At 48.1% G+C, this 18,373-nt stretch overlaps 1 protein-coding gene across 2 annotated transcripts in view; it reads right to left on the bottom strand.

The window, feature by feature from the left end:
* Positions 1–1,607: 1,607 nt before the first annotated feature.
* LOC119445484 (sphingomyelin phosphodiesterase 4-like) overlaps positions 1,608–18,373 on the bottom strand; it is a 102,476-nt gene continuing 85,710 nt past the window's right edge. For both annotated transcript variants that reach the window (XM_037709766.2, XM_037709765.2), the window contains exons 15-16: positions 7,394–7,651; positions 1,608–2,644 (exon numbers count right to left, since the gene is read on the bottom strand). In XM_037709766.2, the coding sequence (XP_037565694.1) occupies positions 2,291–2,644; positions 7,394–7,651 (612 nt within the window). In that variant the 3' untranslated portion in view covers positions 1,608–2,290. The remainder of the gene's footprint in view (positions 2,645–7,393; positions 7,652–18,373) is intronic.

Genomic DNA, 18,373 nt, shown 5'->3' with positions numbered 1-18,373 from the left:
CCCGCGAAAGTGAACGTATCTACGAAAGTGGTCAACCAAGAATAAGGTCTTTTTTAGCCACTGGCGGAATAAATTCAGTTCTTTTCTGAAGAACTTGGATACAGTTAAAGCTGCTTATAACAAACCTCCATATAACGAATTCCTGGATATAACGAACTTTTCCTATTTCCACGCTGTTACTCCATAGAAGCACATGTATTTGAACGTAACGAAGTGGCAGCGGGAGACCCCCTCGAAATAACCAATTTTTCCCACCGACAACATAGACATTTCGCCCCAAATTTTGTCATGTTTGCGCGAGCAGCAACCGGAACCACCTTCTCCGCCGCGACGGAATGCGAAGCGGCGGCGGCGCGCTTGGCGTGCTCGAATTCACAGCGACTGCAAGGCAAGAGCAAGCGCGCGCGAGGCGGGCCTGCATCCCTTGACCCAGCGATCTTGCCGCCGCGAGCGTGACCTTTCCCCCTCCCTTCATTCAAACCTGATCCCCCCGCTTGCTGCAGCTGGCCTAGCCCGTCAAGCCAGCACTCTCCTTTTGCAGTTGATGTTGCCAAAGAAAAAAAAAAAAGAAAATGTGGTGAGCGCGCGTGACGTAGCGCTGTCACGTTGGCGAAAACGACCCCCTCTATAGTCGAGCGCACCGGCGCAGCCAACGTAACCAGCGGCTTCCGAAACGCCCCGACAAGTCCGGCGCCTATTTGGCTCTTGACCCAATCGTGCGTTGGTCGCGCTGACTGTGCCGACCCATGATGCCATTTCGCGCAAAGAAATAAAGGCACGCACGCTGCTTCGCCGACGGTCGCAGACAGCCGTTCAAAGCGGTGCACGGGCTTGGGATCGTTCTGCACATGCTCTGAAGATAACCGACAGCGTGCGCGTCGAGGTGTAGAGGAGATGGCGTTTCGGCTGGCGCAGCGCAACCGGCGTAGCGTGACTGGCCGCAAACGACGCTGGCCCACGCGCTGTTAACGTCGGACCTAATACGACGCCATCTGTAAGCGGTAAGAATCGAGTAAATACGGTAAGCGTTCCTTTTTCGAATTTTCATGCCGAACCTGCATATAACGAAATCCTCTTTATAACGAAGTTTTTTGGGAATTTGTCAATTTTGTTACATCCAGGTTTAACTGTATTTCCGACTCCCAATTATTTGGGCTTTAGGTGGTCCCGATCGAGCCAGAATTATCGGTCACCGACGTATAGATAACGTGAAGTTTGACTTATGAAGCCGCTTTAGTCATGCGTGCCATGCATGTCTGCGGCCCACTGCGGCCACACACGTAATGCGCAGTCGATAATTTTGGTGCACTTCGGCGCAAAATCGCATGTTTTTATGAGGATGGTGCAGGAAATCTCTTATGGTGCAATCTGGCGCAGGAGTGGGAGCACCGTACTATGCAAGTGCGTCCATTACGTGAGTATATATGGTACCTTGAATCATACAGAAACAACCAGATTAATCTTTGACATTACCAAGATCATGTGCACTGTAGCTAACTGCACAGAGTACTTAACATAACTAATGAATAATTGCAGGCTTTGGCAAAGAGCAGCAAAATGTGGCCCCTAGTCTTAGCAAAGAGCAAGAAACTGTTTGTGAAAGTGATAAAGATATTTTATTCATTGTGCGCTTACACTAATATCAAAAGGCACTTCCCATCCAACAGTGCGCACAGTCATGTTTGCCCGTTGCTACTCGGACCGATTAGATGAAGTGATACTCGCAACACCCATATCAACAAAATACACGGGGGCTCGTGTCAACGCCCCTTCCTATATCTTTTTGTGCTGCACCACTTCCAACACGGTCTTATTACTAAATGCATCAGTGTATTCAAGGCAAACACAAACCCACAATGTACTCAGCCTTAATAACTTAAAATGCTTCACTTACATATGTGTCATTACATGTATTTAGAGAAACAACAAGCACAACAGTAAATGTCAGTGTCCGTACAACTGCTTGTGAAGTCAGTAATAAGCCTGAGCCTTCCGGTCTGCTTTGAAAAATTAAGACCACACGGAAGTCGTTCCAATAAATACCCTGTTTATGTACAGTAATCACCATCTGTAGCGACATTTCAGAGTACTGGAAACAGTCAGTCAGCTGTTTTAAGTGTGTCCTGTGCGCTTCCGTGGGGCATTCTTCGTCGACAAACCAAACATCTCCACTGTTAGGCGCTGCTGACAAAGTTTGGCACCATAATGTACATGTAAAAGCTGTGTGGTCACCATTGGACCAACCGACTCGACATGCCAGACTAAGATGATAACCGACCACTAGTGCAACTCAGTCCACGGCCTGGTGGTGGCGCCACGGCAGACGCTGCACTCCCCAGGACCACGTTGCTCGGAGCAGCAGGCCAACGCTAAAGCACTCCAGCACAATGAGGCAGACTGTGAAGGGGCTGTAGTCCCAAGTGTAGCCCAGAAACAGCAGGACGCACAGGTAGCCGATGAACTGCTTGTGAGCCAGCGTCCGCAGGCAGAGCCGGGCAGGTAGCCTATGTTGGTGGTAGTCGTACGGCATACCGACCCCCTTCTTGACCACCTCCTTGTAGACAGTGGGCGGCTGCAGCAGCAGACGTGCCACGTGGCCCACAAAGTGAGGGCTGTTGTACAGCGACTCCAGCTGGTGTCCATACTGCATCAAAACAAAAGGGGGGGGGGGGGAACATTAAAAAAAAGCTAGAATCTAAACGATGCAAAGCTTCTTTGAGTTAGCAAGGTAAAGTTAAAGCTCGATTAACCAAGTCAGTAAAATCGACACTTTATTACACTGAAAGTTAATTATACTGAAATTCAACCTTTTATACAAATAAGTACAGTTGCTGAAATATTTTTGTCACTCTGAAGAGGATGTCAAAATTTCCAAATTACCAGACAATTAAAAAGAATGAATTTGAATTACAAAATACATTTCATTTTGTTAAATTTGAGTGTCAGTGCATACAGTTTCATGCCGTGTCAATTATATCTTCAGATCAGCGATATGAAGCAAAGCTTGCAATGCTTTCCCATCCACTCCAGCTGCCGTAGCTAATAGTGTCGCCTCCTACAGTGGAATGATGCTATAAACATTGCGAACAAACATATCAAGCACTTGTCAACATCATATCTTCAGATCCGGTCTTGATACTTCCGGACTTCGAAAAACCTTTCAAGCTCTGCACGGACGCATCACTTTATGGAACTGGGGCTGTCCCCTACCAACGGGATGACTTACAGCCACCAGCGCGCCAACTCAAGGCTGTGGGTTATTACTCATACACATTTACGAAAGCGCAAGAAAACTACCCTACTACAGAAAAGGAAGCACTTGCAGTGGTAATGGCTGTAAGGTATTTCTGAACGTATCTTGAAGGTCGACAGTTCAAGCTGTTTACGGACAACAAAGCACTTACCTATCTTCTCAATCTCTCGCAACTTAAAGGCAGAATTGCGAGGTGGATCAACGAACTGCAGCAATTCACATTTAAGTGACCCACAGACCAGCGGACAAGCTACCAGAAGCTGATGCATTATCGAGGCTGCATATTCCATCAGCAGCAAATACGGAAAAAGTGTGCGCCATCCACATCTGGCAGGGAACAGAGGAAATTCAACCACAGGGCGAGAAGTTTTTTGTGCCAGAAACATGCTGGCGAAGAATCTTGCGACTTTACCACGACAGCGCCGAATCGGGTGGGCATGACGGATTCTCAAAGACATTCAGAAAGATAAACCAGCGCTTTACTTGGGAAAGTATGAAAGAAGGTGTACACGAATATGTCCGAACTTGCCCCCTGTGTCAAATGCTAGCTTGCCGTTTTGGTGACCATGTATGGACCACTAAATTGGCACTTGGAGCCGCTCAGTCTTTTTTCGACGAGTATAAAACTTCCAGGTTCAACCACAGGCAACTTACGATAGTGCCTATTGTCGAAGTTTCTCTTCATTCCAAATTTATATTTCATTTGCTGTTCGGCTGTCTTGAGGGTCTCTAGAAGAATAACGCGGCCGGCGATCCTTTCTGTGAGTGTCCGGATGGTACGGAGTCGAAAAGCTTAGAGTGATGCCTCTCTGTTCGGCCACAGAGTTATACCAATGAAGCATCAAAACCAGTCGGATGCCGCAACAAAAGTAAAATCGCATGAAAGTGAGGCAACGGGTGCCAACCTGTTATCATGGCTGCTATGTTTGTTGTAAATTTGCAACATTGCACGTGCGTGTCATCTACGAGAAATTGAGCAAGATCCAGTACGGAGTCTCAAATTTTGTAGCCGTTATGCATTGTATTTTTAGTACACTTAAGCCTCGTTATAACTAAGGAATGGATACAACAAAGTAAATGAAATTGCCCTTGAAATCTCCATAGAGATCCATGTATTTAAAACCTCACTTTAACAAAGTGAAATTGTCCTGCCAATGGATAAAACAAATGAGATTCATCTCCAAAGCCAAGAAAAAAATTCACCGGCAAATTACAAAGCTTTTGGACCAAGCAATGGATGCCCTAGGCAACCTGCTATCCGGGACCCCGTGCCAGCCGTGCTTTGCAACTGGGATGAAGCTTCAAGGAGGCACTTGGACTTGCAACAAAGCTTGAGCTGCTATGTTCACATTGTGGAGTAGTTGCAAGCTCGTGGAGTTCTGCTCGTCTCAATGGCCTTTGATGTGAATATCAGAGCCATTGTGGCAACAAAACAGATAGGGAAGGCACAAACAGCCCTGAATGACTTTTGGGCAGCAATGAACGTGTCCCATCGTGGCATGCATCATAAGACTTTTCAGAAGTGCTTGAAGAAATTCAGGGAACCGCAGACACAGTGCATAGACAAGTTCTAGGCAGAATCTGCTTCTACTGTGAAAACCACCTATAAGAAAATGGATCCATATTTCACCAGGGATATTACTGTAAACTTCGATGGAACATGGCACAAACGTGGCCACATGTCCCATATTGGAGTTGGTGCAATAATAGAATATCATAAGAGCCTCATCTTGGATGCCATTGTTTTATCAAACCAGTGCCTTGGTTGCCAAGTAGGACCAAAGCCTGGAGACCCAGGCTACGCAAGCTCGCAGGAGCATCATGTGTGCCAGAAAAACACTGGCTCTAAGTCTGGGAGGATGGAGGTTCAGGCAGCTCTCATCGTTTTCTCACCTTCGGTGCCAAAGCACAACGTCCGTTATACAACACTTGTGTCTGAAGGAGATAGTGGCCCTTGTGCACGAAAATGTTTATGGACTGGTCCCCATTTCGAAACAGGAATGCCTGAACCACGTCCAGAAGAGGATGGGGACAGCACTGCGCAACCTTGTGCAGAAAAGTGACAAAGCTTTAGGAGGGAAGGGCAGGCTCACAAAGGCCCTCATCGACAAGTTGACTGACTATTATGGCTGGGCCCTACGGAACAATTCCAACAATGTGGCTGCAATGCAGCATGCAGTCATGGCATCGTACCACCACGTGACATGAACGGACAAGCATCCTCACCACAACTTGCGCCCTGAGGGTGCAGACTCGTGGTGTCGTCATAACGCCAGCAAGAGTGATAGTGCGCCACCTCCGAAGCATCGGTACAATCTTCCAGACTATGTTGCAGAAGCACTGCTACCTGTTTATGAGCGCCTCTCACAGGCTTCTCTTCTGCAACGCTGCCTGGGAGCAAAGACGCGCAGAATGCGTCGGAATCATTTCACTCCGTGCTGTGGTCCCTGATGCCCAAAGAGCAGCATGCGTTGCTGATTGCTGTGGGAACAGCACTGCATGAGGCAGTTTTAAGATATAATGCTGGCTGTCACAGGGCCACCCAAGAGCTATGTTCATCAGTGCGACTAACACCTGGCCACCTGGCCATTCAACGGGCAGCCGAGAAAGGTTCTCTGCGCTTGAAAAAGGCCAAGAAGCGATTGCAAGAGAAGGTGGAAAGGCGGCAAGAGAAGAGAGTGCGTGAGGACATCTCTAGTTACGCTGCAAGATCATTTTAGACCAATATATGTGCTTAAAACTTTCAAAGCTAATTTTCTCAAAATGACTTTTTTGGCTGGTGAGGCTGCTTGTTCCAGCCATATCTCTGTAAGCGGCGGCACCTGCAAGGCGGCGGGCGCGCACGGTGACAGTCGAAAGTGAGGGAGCTACGAGGAAGGGCGAGGGGAGCCACCGAAGCGGCGGAGTTGCCGAGGCGAAATCCGCTTCCCTGCCGCCCTCCTCCCTCACATTCCACGGGAGCGTTCGCCGTCTCCGCTGACTTCCGTACTCCCAGGCAGCCGCACTGTAACTGGTATTTCGTTTCCCGCAACTGCACTATAAGCGATACGTGTATACATGAAGTGCCATGGGAAAATTCACGGGAGTCTGAAAAGATCGCACTATATCCGGTCCTGCACTATAAGCGGTTACGTTATAAGTGGTCTATACTGTATGCAACTTGATTATGTCACCATGCTGAAACTGCACATCAGATACCTTGCCGTACATCAGATTTCCCCCAAACCTTTATCCATGCAGGAAATGGCTCTTTTACAATTCTAAAGTAGCAACGCAGATCTGATGGCAGGGGGAATTATGTGCCGTCTGTAGGAGCTTTAATATCTGTACCTGCTGATGAAAACGACATGAAATACGTCAGCATGTTGTCATGAAGTTCTATAACACGACATAAAATATAGCATCTCGGGAGACAAAAGAAAAAAAAAAAACGTGGGCCAACAGACCAAAGCGTGTGTGCACTATCGACACTCGGTGACCCGCACATCGCACGTACTCGTGTCTACGTGAGCGCAGAACTTGGACCGAATGCAAAAAGCCTCGACAGCCGGCTACGTGCACGCGGACAGTGACAAGACACACACAGTGAGAAAATAAAATCAGCTACCAGCACAAGAAGCAGCGCTAACACCCGCAACCAGCATGCACATGTCAGCAGAGCAGCGCAACGCTCAACGGCAGCCACCTCACAGTCCCTAGGAACAAGTCGCGCCCAGCTCGAGAGGAGGAGTTGCAAAACTGAAAAAACTATCTATAAACGTTGGCTTGGGATGGCAGCTGAGCGTGGCATCCAAATTTGGTGCAATCTTGGAGGGCCCGAGCCGGCACAGCCACGCCGGCACGGCGACATTGGCTTGTCCCCTCGATCACACAGCGAAGTGCTGTGTTGTGTGCCACGTGCTCCTCAATCGCGACAAGCCAAGTGGAAAGCGGAAGGAAAAGATGATCACAATGAAACAGAAGGCAGATATCTAATGGCTGTCGCGTCAGGTGCTAAGAAGTTGCATGTTGCACACGCTGACGATTCTTTCATGTTTTGTTCACATTTCACCGTATGCGTGTGTAGCGGTTTTCATGCAGCAGTCGTACAGTGTGAGCGCGCAGCCATTACACGGCCACTCGACAGTGAGGCACGCCCACCTTGTCGTTGACGGCGGTGGACAGCAGGTGCAACATGCGGACCAGGAAGACAACCTCGTAGCTACGAATGGGCTCCATGTCGGGGTTTCCCTGGTAGGTGTACGCTTTAGTGTCGTCGAGGCAGTGCTGGAAGCCATTCTGCCGGAAGCCATTCTGCCTCCTGACAGAGTCAGTCACGTCGCGTGACGATGCAAACAACGACACCAGCTCACGGCCAGAGTCCGGAGGCAAGGCAGACAGCTCTGCATCCTTGTTCAGCTGCAAAAGGCAGAAGCAGTTGTGTTCATAATTTTTCTTTAATTCTGGGTTTTTACGTGTCAAAAGAACGATCTGATTATCAGACACGAAGTAGTGGGTGAACTGCGGATTAATTTTGACCACCTCGAGGAGGGTTCTTTGCATTTCACCCTCATTAAAATGTGGCGACCGCAACCTCAAGCTCTGCAGCGCAATGCCACAGCCATTAAGGTACTGCAGTGGGTTAGTAGTCACGCTTAAAAACACGTACAGTAAAACCTCGATAATTCGAAGGTCGCCGGACCGCGAAAATTCTTCGAATTAAGCGGATTTTCGAATTAACCGAAATGAATAAAGAAAAGAAAACAAGCAAGAACTTGCCGCAAAAAGAAATCACCTTTATTTTCCATGTCCGAGAAAAATTACTCAAAGTAATCACCGATGCGGGATTACTTGGCGCGCTGGTTCGCCGCCCCTAGTGCCATGCTCTCCAGCTGGCTCAAAAAACGTAGCATACAAATATCACCCGCACTGCACTCAACAAAGTTGCGGACGATGTTCACGGAATCGATAACTCCCGCGACAGCGGGCGTGGTGGTGCTCGACTCCAAAAATTTGGACTTGCTGGATATTCCGGACTTCAAAAAAATGTGGTTGATCCCTCTTATATAGGAATCGGTTTAGAACACGAAAGTGAAACGTGTCTTCACAGAAGTAGTGTAATGTTTATTGCACATTGATATATAATGTCTATTGGTGTTTTGTGGCTAAAGCGCCCTTAGGCGTTGATGCACCCACGCTGACGCCTGGTGGCACGTCTCCTCCATCACGACTACCAACGTCGATGACCATGAGCAACCGTCGTGCATATGGAAGCTGCACTACGCTGCATACGCTAGCACAACGCGAAAGACGAAGCACGTAACTGACACACTAATACAACGCGCAAGACAAAGCACGTAACTGAATCGTCACCGAGTCAAATCAGCGCGTACAGCGCGTTGTAATTGCAGCCTCCGCGATCAACTTCAGAAACATTTTCAGAGCTAATTGCGGAGGCCACGCTCCGCTGTGCTGAGTACGGTGAACGCCACCTAGGTGGCGTTGGTAGTGCTTCTTGATGCCAGCGTCCCTTCGAATGCTGGCATCGAGGCGTCGTAGTGCTGAGACCACCGAAGCGTTCACTGTCGGTGCGCGTTAGTGTCATAATGCAGTACTTCTCTTTTCTGCTCGTAGGCGGCGGCACCGCCCCGAGCAAGAGCGCGGGTACACGGAGGAGTGTTAGATATATAAGGCGCGTCTGTGTAGCTCTCTGCAAATGCGTTTGTGGCGCAATGGGTTAAACGCTCGGCGATCTATCGTCGCGGACCGAGAGGTCGTGGGTTCGATTTCCAAATTTTGCATGTTTGTGGAACTTTTTCTTCTGGTTTCTTTCTTTGTATTATGTTCGTGTACATTGTAAGCTGACGTATTTCCGTGACGGAAATACGTCAGTGAAGTCTTGGTGGACCCCGGCATAAAACACTGTCGTGTTAAAATGCACCATCAGGGTTCCCATTGAGTTCATGCATTTTCGCACCCAATTTTTCGGACGAATTGAGACCCCAAAGTTCGATTTTGCGGACTAAATCGCTCTTTCCTAGCCGCGCTACCCAATCTTGGAGGCCGCCATGTTGGATTTTGCACTGGCTTGAATTCCAGTGACTCGCTGTATAGCCTCCAAGATTAGAACGCGCGCTATCAATAGAGAGCTCGCGCAATCTTCCAGTCTCGGAGGCCATGTCATCGTTGTAACCATTTATTGTGAGATTTTTTTTTTTTTTTTATTGCGACATCAATTATATGGACACTTCAAGCGGATTTTCGCCGTCGGCGTCGCCGCCCTGAGGATCCATACAAAGTCCAAGGGCGATAAAATCATCGCCGCGCGCCCGCCGTATGTGCGAGTGACAGCGCGCGGGGGACGCGCGCTTTCATGGAGAGCGAACGCACGGCGGAGGCGACTTCCTCCCTCGTGCGAAAGGCCGGGGGGGGGGGACTTCTACTCTTCTAACAACTGCGTACTTAGCGCCGGAGCGGTTTCTCGCGCGCAGCGTATCTTGACAGCGATCTCCAGACGGCTCTGACCTTTCGTATGGGCTGTGCTCTCGCCGCTCGCAGCGATAGACCGCACGAACCTTCGCTCGCTGTGGGCTGCGGCGGCCGCGCTCGCTCGTGCGCGCTGACACCACGCGTGTTATTTCAGTGAGTTTTTTTGTTTTTTTCTCTCAAGTTTCGGTTGCTATTTTGAACGTGGCGTGTACACCGAGCAGGTGTCTCGGAGACCCATGTCTCAGTGATCGGCGCTACCTCCTGTACCTTCGCGAGAGCTAAGCGGTGCGAAGCTCGTTTCTTGGATCTCCATGGCGAACTCCGTTGGCGGAGATCGCCAACGCGGTGGCGTTCGTGTCGACTGTACACGGAGACGACGTCATTGCTGCGCAAATCCAAGCAAGTCGATCCTCTCCAAGCGTAGTATGAGGCAGGGCATTATTAAAGATTTTTTTTAAAGCCGCACTAATGACTTTTTTTTTTCGGCCGAACGAGTTTTCCGGACTATTTTTCAGTCCCCACGAGCTCGGAAAATCGGTTGGCGACTGTACGGAGCGTCCTAACCTAACCGCCGCACGTTGCTACTAGCCGGAAAGTTCGAATTATCCGAATAGAGCCGCGCTGGCCATTCAAATTATCCGGTAGAATTTGCATTGAGAATGACGGGACCGCTCAAATTCTTCGAATTAACCGAAATTTCGAATTAACCGAGTTCGAATTATCGAGGTTTTACTGTAGGTCAGCTGGCATGAGCTGTTCCAACTACACGTGTGCAAATTGTAACTTTTGAGACCAAATCGAATACAAGTGAGCATTGCCAGAAGCTAATCAAATATGAAATAATTTCAAATAATGAGCAGCCGCTTTCACCACTATTATAAAACTATGTTCACATGTTAGTACATTCAGAATGTAAGCAAACTTCTGCCGTTATATTGCACATTATGATCTGTTGTTCACTAAAAGCACAAATTGAGCAGTAGGAGCAAATAAGTAGGGGTTTGCAAATATTGAATGCAGCTGAAACAGAATTTAACGAAGTGATGACCATGCTCTAATTATTTCATTAAATCGAGATGTTTGTAAAATTGAGAAAGGAATTTTTCGGTCCTTCGAAATCTAGAATTGTAATGTAGCAACACGCAAAAGCTACTGCAGCATTGTATTTGCTGCTAACCCACGCCTAGACGTGTAGAAACTCCGCGAGGGCGGCCCGAATTGCTTGTGCAATGTGCGCTGCAGGCCAGGTAGACGGTCACGTGAAGCTATGTCAGGCTGCCGATGTGCAAAGACCATGACTAGGGCGTCGAGATGTTTTAACGCGATAGCGTTAGAGTGCCTGCTCGAAGAAAAACCCGTCTGTGGCAAAATTAGAAAGAAATGACTACTTTTTTATTCATTTATTTCAGCAACAACTTCGTTAAATCGAATGTGGTGGCCATTAGTTACATTAATTCAGGTTGACAACAACATTGAACCCTACGGGTGCCTGCCGGGGAATGGACATTTCTTTGCTAGATCGGGAACATCGTAGAATCAGGTTTCATTAGATCGAGTTTCAACTGTAGTAGATTTTAAATAGAATATCCAATCGAATAAAAAAAAAAGCCAAATATCGCATATCAGAAAATTTAACACAATCTCTTACACTTCCAAATTTTGTGCAAAAACACAGTGGTGCATGTGCTCAGGAGGCTAATCACATTACTTAACAAGAATCTCTTCTTAACTATCAGTAGTTCAGGTGCCTATGAGTCGAGATGCATAGTATGCTTTGCTCTTTTTAAAGGAAACAACTAATTAGTATGCCAGCACTGATAACTCAGTTCGTGTATGAAGGTCTGGAAAATATTTTTTAGCAATAGAATGTATGCAAAATATAATTAGGTGCATTTTTCCCTCCGAAACTGCAGAAATAGCGAAGTTGTGCTAAATACCAGTGGGGTTTTCACTTTAACAGTGGGCCATACTGTGCTTAATGAAAATCTTCTATTGCTTAGAAAGTACTGCTTTCCAGTTTTCTTTAAGAAGACAGGATGGTTTTCTCATCTTTATGGCAGGTCGTTTGTATGGGTTACCATCAGCTCGTTATAAAGCCAATCTGCATGACAGACATAAGCGGGGATGCGCATCACATAGCTCTGCACAGCTCTGCGCAATCAGTGGCGCTGCACGCGTCGACCGCGGTTGGCGTCGTTGGTAAAGAGTTCTCGTATCGGCAGGACCTATGGTAAGTTCATGCGACGTGGGCCCTCACCATTGGCTGGCCGAATTCGCTGTAGGCCGATGTGATACGAGCTGCAAACCGTTGCGGAAAGCTTGTCGCTAAATGTTCCTGTGGGTAGTCCATCAGTGATCAGTCGTGAAATCATGCGTACAGGTTAGACAGCCATTGAAGCTGCCTTCGGGTCCGTGGTCGACCGGCCGGCAACAAATGCTCGCACACGTGCCAAGTTCGTCTGTGTGAGTAGAGCTCCCAACTGCGCGAATCTGAGTGCGTGAACATTGAACTCACATATTCAAGGTTATCAGCATGCCTTCCAGTGGCTAATCAGACCAATCTTCGTACATGCTCTCTTGCTTTCCATACGCGCTGCTGTTGCAGTTCCCTCAGTCCGTGTCGAATTAATCGTTTCGATTGGTATCGTCGACCTGGATGAATCTTGTACCAATAGAAATTGTGTTCCATAAGAACACTGTGCACGTCAAGGCACTGACCCGCAGCCGGGTCATCCACCAAAGGAACCGACATTCGAAAAATCGAATATTAGACTATTCGCACACCCCTACAAATAAGCAGTTTATGTGCCTAGTTAGGACTTTTCGCTGAGTGCAAATGGTTTTGGTTTATCCGAAAATGTCTTGCACCCGAGTGACGTATAACACATTCCACTAGCAACTTCTTGTGTATTGGTCATCATCCACTAGCATCTTCTTGTGCCGTGGTCACCTGGATATAATTTATTGCACTCTTGCTCTAATACAGTCGCCGACCGATTTTTCGGACCTGGCGGGGTCCGAAAAAAAGTCCGAAAAATCGAACAGTCCGAAAAATTAGTTTTCGCCAAAAATGTTAACTTTATTTCATTCAGGCAGGCTTAAAAAAGTCCTTGATGCTGCCTTGCCTCATAGTACGCTTGGAGGCAATTAGGTTTGTCTGTATTTGCGCCAAGGTGACATCGTCACCGTAAACGCTCGACAATAGCGTCACCGCGTTGGCGATCTCCGCCGCCGACGGCTGCGGGCGGTCATCGTCGTCATCATCCGAGCCGCTCTCCGGCTGCTGGACAACCTGGCGAAGAATTTCGTCGTCTGTGGGCACCGCGCACGAAACAACGTTGTCGTCCGTACGAGCGAAATCTTTAAATGTCATCGTGGCAGGAACGTCCACTCCACCACTGCGCAGGTCGTTCATTAAGTCATCCCCGCCATCGGTGCCATCCGGGTCGCCTACGTCCAGGTCATCCGCCTCGGGCTCTTCGGCAGCAGCGAACCCTGCATGCCTAAAGCAATGCGCGATGGTTTCTGGCTTCACCACTTTCCATGCATCGGCTAACATGTGGATGGCGGCCAGAAGGTCGACCTTGTACACCTTCCCGCTGTCGAGGCACAAGACGGTGCGGCTGAGCAGGCGGGCACGGTAGTGTGCCTTGATGTTTCTGATCACGCCTTGATCCATTGGCTGGAGCACGCTTGTGGTGTTAGGCGGTGAGGCCGAATGGCCTCAAGGTTCGGCACGCTACCGTTCGCGCCACAGTTGTCCACAAAAAAGATGACCTTTCTGTTCTGCCGCGCAAACTTGCGGTCAAGTTTGCGTATGTATCTTTCAAACAATGATTGCGTGATCCACGCCTTGGAGTTGCTGTCGTATTCCACAGGGAGGGTTCTCACAGCCTTAAAACACCTCGGATTTCTGGCCTTCCCAATAACGAGAAGAGGCAGTTTTTCCGTTCCGGTGGCGTTGGCACCAACCATCACTGTTATACGCTCCTTGCTGAGCTTCCCACTGGCGCACGATTCCCCCGAAAATGCTAGCGTACGATCCGGCAGCATCTTAAAGAAAAGTACTGTCTCGTCACAGTTGAATATGTCCGAAGGAGCATATTCTTTAAGCAATGCTTGCAACTTCGTGACACGGTAATCAGACACAATAGTCTGATCCTCCGCTTTCACCACTCACTTTTTTGAATGAAATTCCGTGCCTCTTCTTGAAGCCGCGAAGCCATCCGTCAGTAAATTTGAACTCTTCAATGCCCATTTTGAGAGCGAACGACTCCGCCTTTTCTTTTAAAAAGTCTCCCGACACGGGCAGGTTCTTGGCCAAAACTCCTTTGAGCCACAACTGCAGAGCCTCTTCAAGGGCTGGATGAACGCCCTTACTGTCGTTTTTTTGGCTCTTGTTGTGGGAATTCTCAAACGCTGACAGTATCTTCGCGCTGTTTTTGACATAGTCAGATACCGTTTGCTTGGAGAGGTGGTATTCTTTGGCGACATCAAGCTGCGAACGTCCATTCTGTATCAGCTTGATAATTGCAGCTTTCTTCTCCAACGTCAGGGTCGTGTACTTCCCACGCTTCTTCGCACCGCCTGGCTCTCGCGATGGCACAGATGGCGGAGCCATGGCGTCAAGCATGCAAAATTCGATGTTGTAGTAGCCACAAGGAACCACACGTCTCGATGCAGCGCGACACAACACGTGCGGAACATAGAATAAATGCGGAATGGTGACTGAAACAAGCTGAAGAAGCTACAACAATAAAAAGAATCCTTCCTTCGCCTCCTCCTTTCCCGTCCCCAACGGTGTGATGACGATAGTAGTGCTGACCAAAGACGAAAAAGTAACGTCCCGTGCCGCGTTTTCCAAGTGCGCTTTCTAATCTCGGAGGCAGCAAAGCCATTCGAAGACCAAATTTAGCCAAGCTGGCGGAAAATCCAATATGGCGGCTTCCACAATGGTTGGGAGCGTAGCTTTATACGAGGGATTTAGTCCAAAAAATCCAACTTTCAGGGGCAAATTCGTCCGAAAAATCGGTCAAAAAAATGCATTATCTCTATGGGGTCCTTGACGGTGCATTTATGGAGTCCGGAATATCCAACAAGTTCGAATTTTCGGAGTCCGAAAAACCGGTCGGCGACTGTATTTATGTTCGACTGCATACAGTTGACGATTTAAAATGTTCAATAACTATTTGAGAAGTACAGTAAAAGCTCGTTAATTCGGATTTCACGGGACCGAAAAAAATGTCCCAATTAACCGAATGTCGAATTATCGAGGGTATCAAGAAAACAACAAACAAATGCTTACTACGTATACACGCTCTTATTTGCAGTATGAATCAGCAAATTCTGTTTCTATTTTGCATAAGCGCAATGCGGAAACTGCTATTCTTGTCATCTCGCAACTGATTGGAGCTCGCAGTGGCGAAGGTATCGCGACTTCCTTCACATCGCAGCCGCAGCACGCGTCTTCATCTGAGACGTGCTTTTCACTAGCGCGCGCACATCCCGTTTATTTTTTCACCAATGTCGCCGGGTCGCCGCCCATTGCGATGTAGGCGGTGCGCTTCTTCCTCTTCACAATCAGCAATCTCTCTCTCTCTTCATCCTCGATAGCTTTGCACTGAGTAAAAACGAAACTATTGCTTGCCGCAACCGCGGCCGCTGTCAACGCGATCATGCACGGCGACCTTGTGGTTCTGAAGGTGCGCGGCCGACGCACGCAGAGTCAAACCGAAACTACCGTTTGCTGCAACTGCGGACGAAACCGCTGTCGATACCGATGCGATCATGCATGGTGACTACCGAGTTATGAAGGCATGCGGCTGACGTGCATACCGAGTAAAAATGAAACTACTGTTTGCCGCAACCGCGGCGGACGGAATCGCGGCCGCTATCGAGACGATCATGGATGGTGACTATGTAGTCATGAAGGCACGCAGCTAACGCGGTGCTATGTGCGGCGGTAAACGCAAAGCTTTAAAGGCACAAATAGGCACGAAGCCTTCCAGCGTTGTTGTCATTCCAGTACGATTTTTAGTGATGACTACAGCGATGCGAACTCCATCGCTTCGTTTCGGTGGACGCTAACGCCGTTATGGTAGAGTTCACTCTAGTTATGGCTCGTTTGCGTCGCACATTTGCGGCACTCCGCACTCGCCGAGCACCGAGAGTTGTTCGAATTAACCGATGTGCGGCCAAATTCGTCCGAATTAACGAGAGTTTCATTGCATTAAATAACGCAAACGCCTGCCGGGACCAAAGGACGTGTCTGAATTAACCGATTTTCCAAATTAACGAGCTTTTACTATATTTCTATTTTTGAATACTAACTATTGAATTCATAATTTGAAAGTTTTGAATATTTGCACAACCTTACTTTCAACTCTAAAGTTCCTTTGTAGAAGAACAAAAAGACATCAAATATGCCACGTTTTGTTTATTGCATCAAAGTTTGGCATGTCATGTGCTAAGCAGAAATTTTCATTCGAACCTCCATGAGCTAATAATGTAAATCTGAAATTTTCTGTACCGATGTTAATGTGTCATAAATTCAATTAAATCTTGACACAACGATGTCGGTAAGATCACCAGCTCTACTTCATTATATTTAATTTCGACTGTTTATGGAAATAAGTAGTCACTGACAAATTTTTCATACGCAGGAAGTGCCATAAAATTTTCCACATAATTGAGCAATTGGAAAAAAAATTCAATTTCGCAAGGGGAAAAAAGAATTTTGTTGAATTTGACAGTTGGCGACCAAACATACGATTTCATGCCGTGACGACAATATTTTCACATCGGTTGTACGAAGCGCTGCCTGCGAAGCTTTTGTGTCCACTCTGGTCCAGTGCAGCTGATAGCCTGCATTGCGGCAGTATCAGTGGATTGCTTTCCCCACAGTCTGACCAATGCAACATCAAAACCCATGGGACATTGCAAATGAAGATTCGCTTTAAAATTGTACGAAAGCAATGTGACGGGCAACAACCTTCTGTTCATGGAAGCCATTAAATGTGCGACATTGTGTACATGTGTCATATGTCAGAGAAACCGAGCAAGATCTGGTACGGCATTCGAAATTTGAGCAGCCATTATTGTATACTGTTTCTGGCATTTGTTAGTCTACGAGTAAAAATCTCAATTTCATTCAAAAGGTGAAGCATTGATAGCGATAGCAAAGTATAGAGAGCTACAAGAAGGTTTGTAGCTTTAGCGGCCATGTAAATTGCAGCAAACATTCGCTTATGAACTAGATTAACAAGAATGGTGGCACGTGCGCACAGGCAAACATGAACAACTCTCACTCCATGATTGCGAACACTAGCTGCCACAACGCTGGCAGAGAAGGGCGAACGCTTACGTTGTCTCCACTTGAGATTACGCAGCCTCCACCACTAAATGTGCCGGAAGACAACTCACACAAAGCCACCAACCACCTCGGCTCGCCCAGCCTTTGCCTCCGGCATAGCGCAGTTGATCACATTACTTTCCGTTTGCACGCACGGCAAGATGGTGCACATCAGGCCACCATGTGTCACAGCTCACCCTCGCACACTTTCCCTTGCACCCACAGCACATGACGCGCGGCATGCGATAGGATCTTAACCCACTAGACTTCATACGGAACATGACGGCGAGGGGGTCCTGCGTTTAGCACTACCGCTACTCGTATATTTATCGCTGTTGTTGCCACACAAAGTAGAGATAATAGGCCACAACAAGAACACCAGATCGGGCGCTGACACAATGCACGCTCGGAACAGAGAACCATACAGGGTGTAGAATGAATGGATTCGAATGTGCGATGCACTGTGATGACACTGCACTTGCCCGCTATGAGAACGCATAACCTCTGAAATTGGGCCACGCGTGCCGTGAGATTTCAAAGGCCATGACCAGCTGAAATCGCTGCCTAGCTGCCGTCTGGCTTCCAGGGAGTTGCCAGAACTCAGAAAATGGGAAAGGCCCAGTACAAGCAGGGAATAAAACAACTACAGTAGCCGACCGATTTTCCGGACTTCGCAGGGACTGAGAAATAGTCCGAAAAATCGAGCAGTCCGAAAAACTCGCCCCCCCCCCCCACCCCAAGAGAAAAAAATTGAGGCTTAGAGCGGCTTAAGAAAAATGTCGCAGTTTCGCCCAAGAGGCGGAGCATCGATTGCAACAGCAAATTAATAGACAGCGATACGAAGTAAGGATGTTAGTTTTATCGTCCATATACAGTTGTAAATATGGGCATACTAGCTAAATGAGCACGGTGTAACGCGGGCACAGGTTACATGAACACATCTCGCTCGATGACCGCGGGCAAATTGACCTTCGCGCTGTCTATTCTCTCGCTTTACCGCGAACGTCAAAAAGAAGACGAAGAAAAAAAAAAAACAGCGCATACGAAGCTACTGGCACTCGGTGCACGCCTTTTGTACCCATTGCAGATCACTTTCAAGATACGGTGCCTGCGCGGCAGCGCCGTCGGCAACAGCCGCAAGAGCTGAACACAGCTCCCCACCGTCTCCGTCGCCTTCTCCCCGTGCTCCGCGAGCGAACCAAGTCCGCGCGCCTCCGGCCGGACTTCCTCTTTCGCGTGCGCGAGATTAAATTGCGGTTGCTGGCTGACCCTCGCAAGCTTTCACCCACACACAGCGTACA

This window comes from Dermacentor silvarum, chromosome 3 (assembly GCF_013339745.2).
Source record: "Dermacentor silvarum isolate Dsil-2018 chromosome 3, BIME_Dsil_1.4, whole genome shotgun sequence".
NCBI lineage: Eukaryota > Metazoa > Arthropoda > Arachnida > Ixodida > Ixodidae > Dermacentor > Dermacentor silvarum.
Note: the sequence above shows the minus strand (reverse complement) of the source record. Positions and strands in the feature narration are given on the sequence as shown.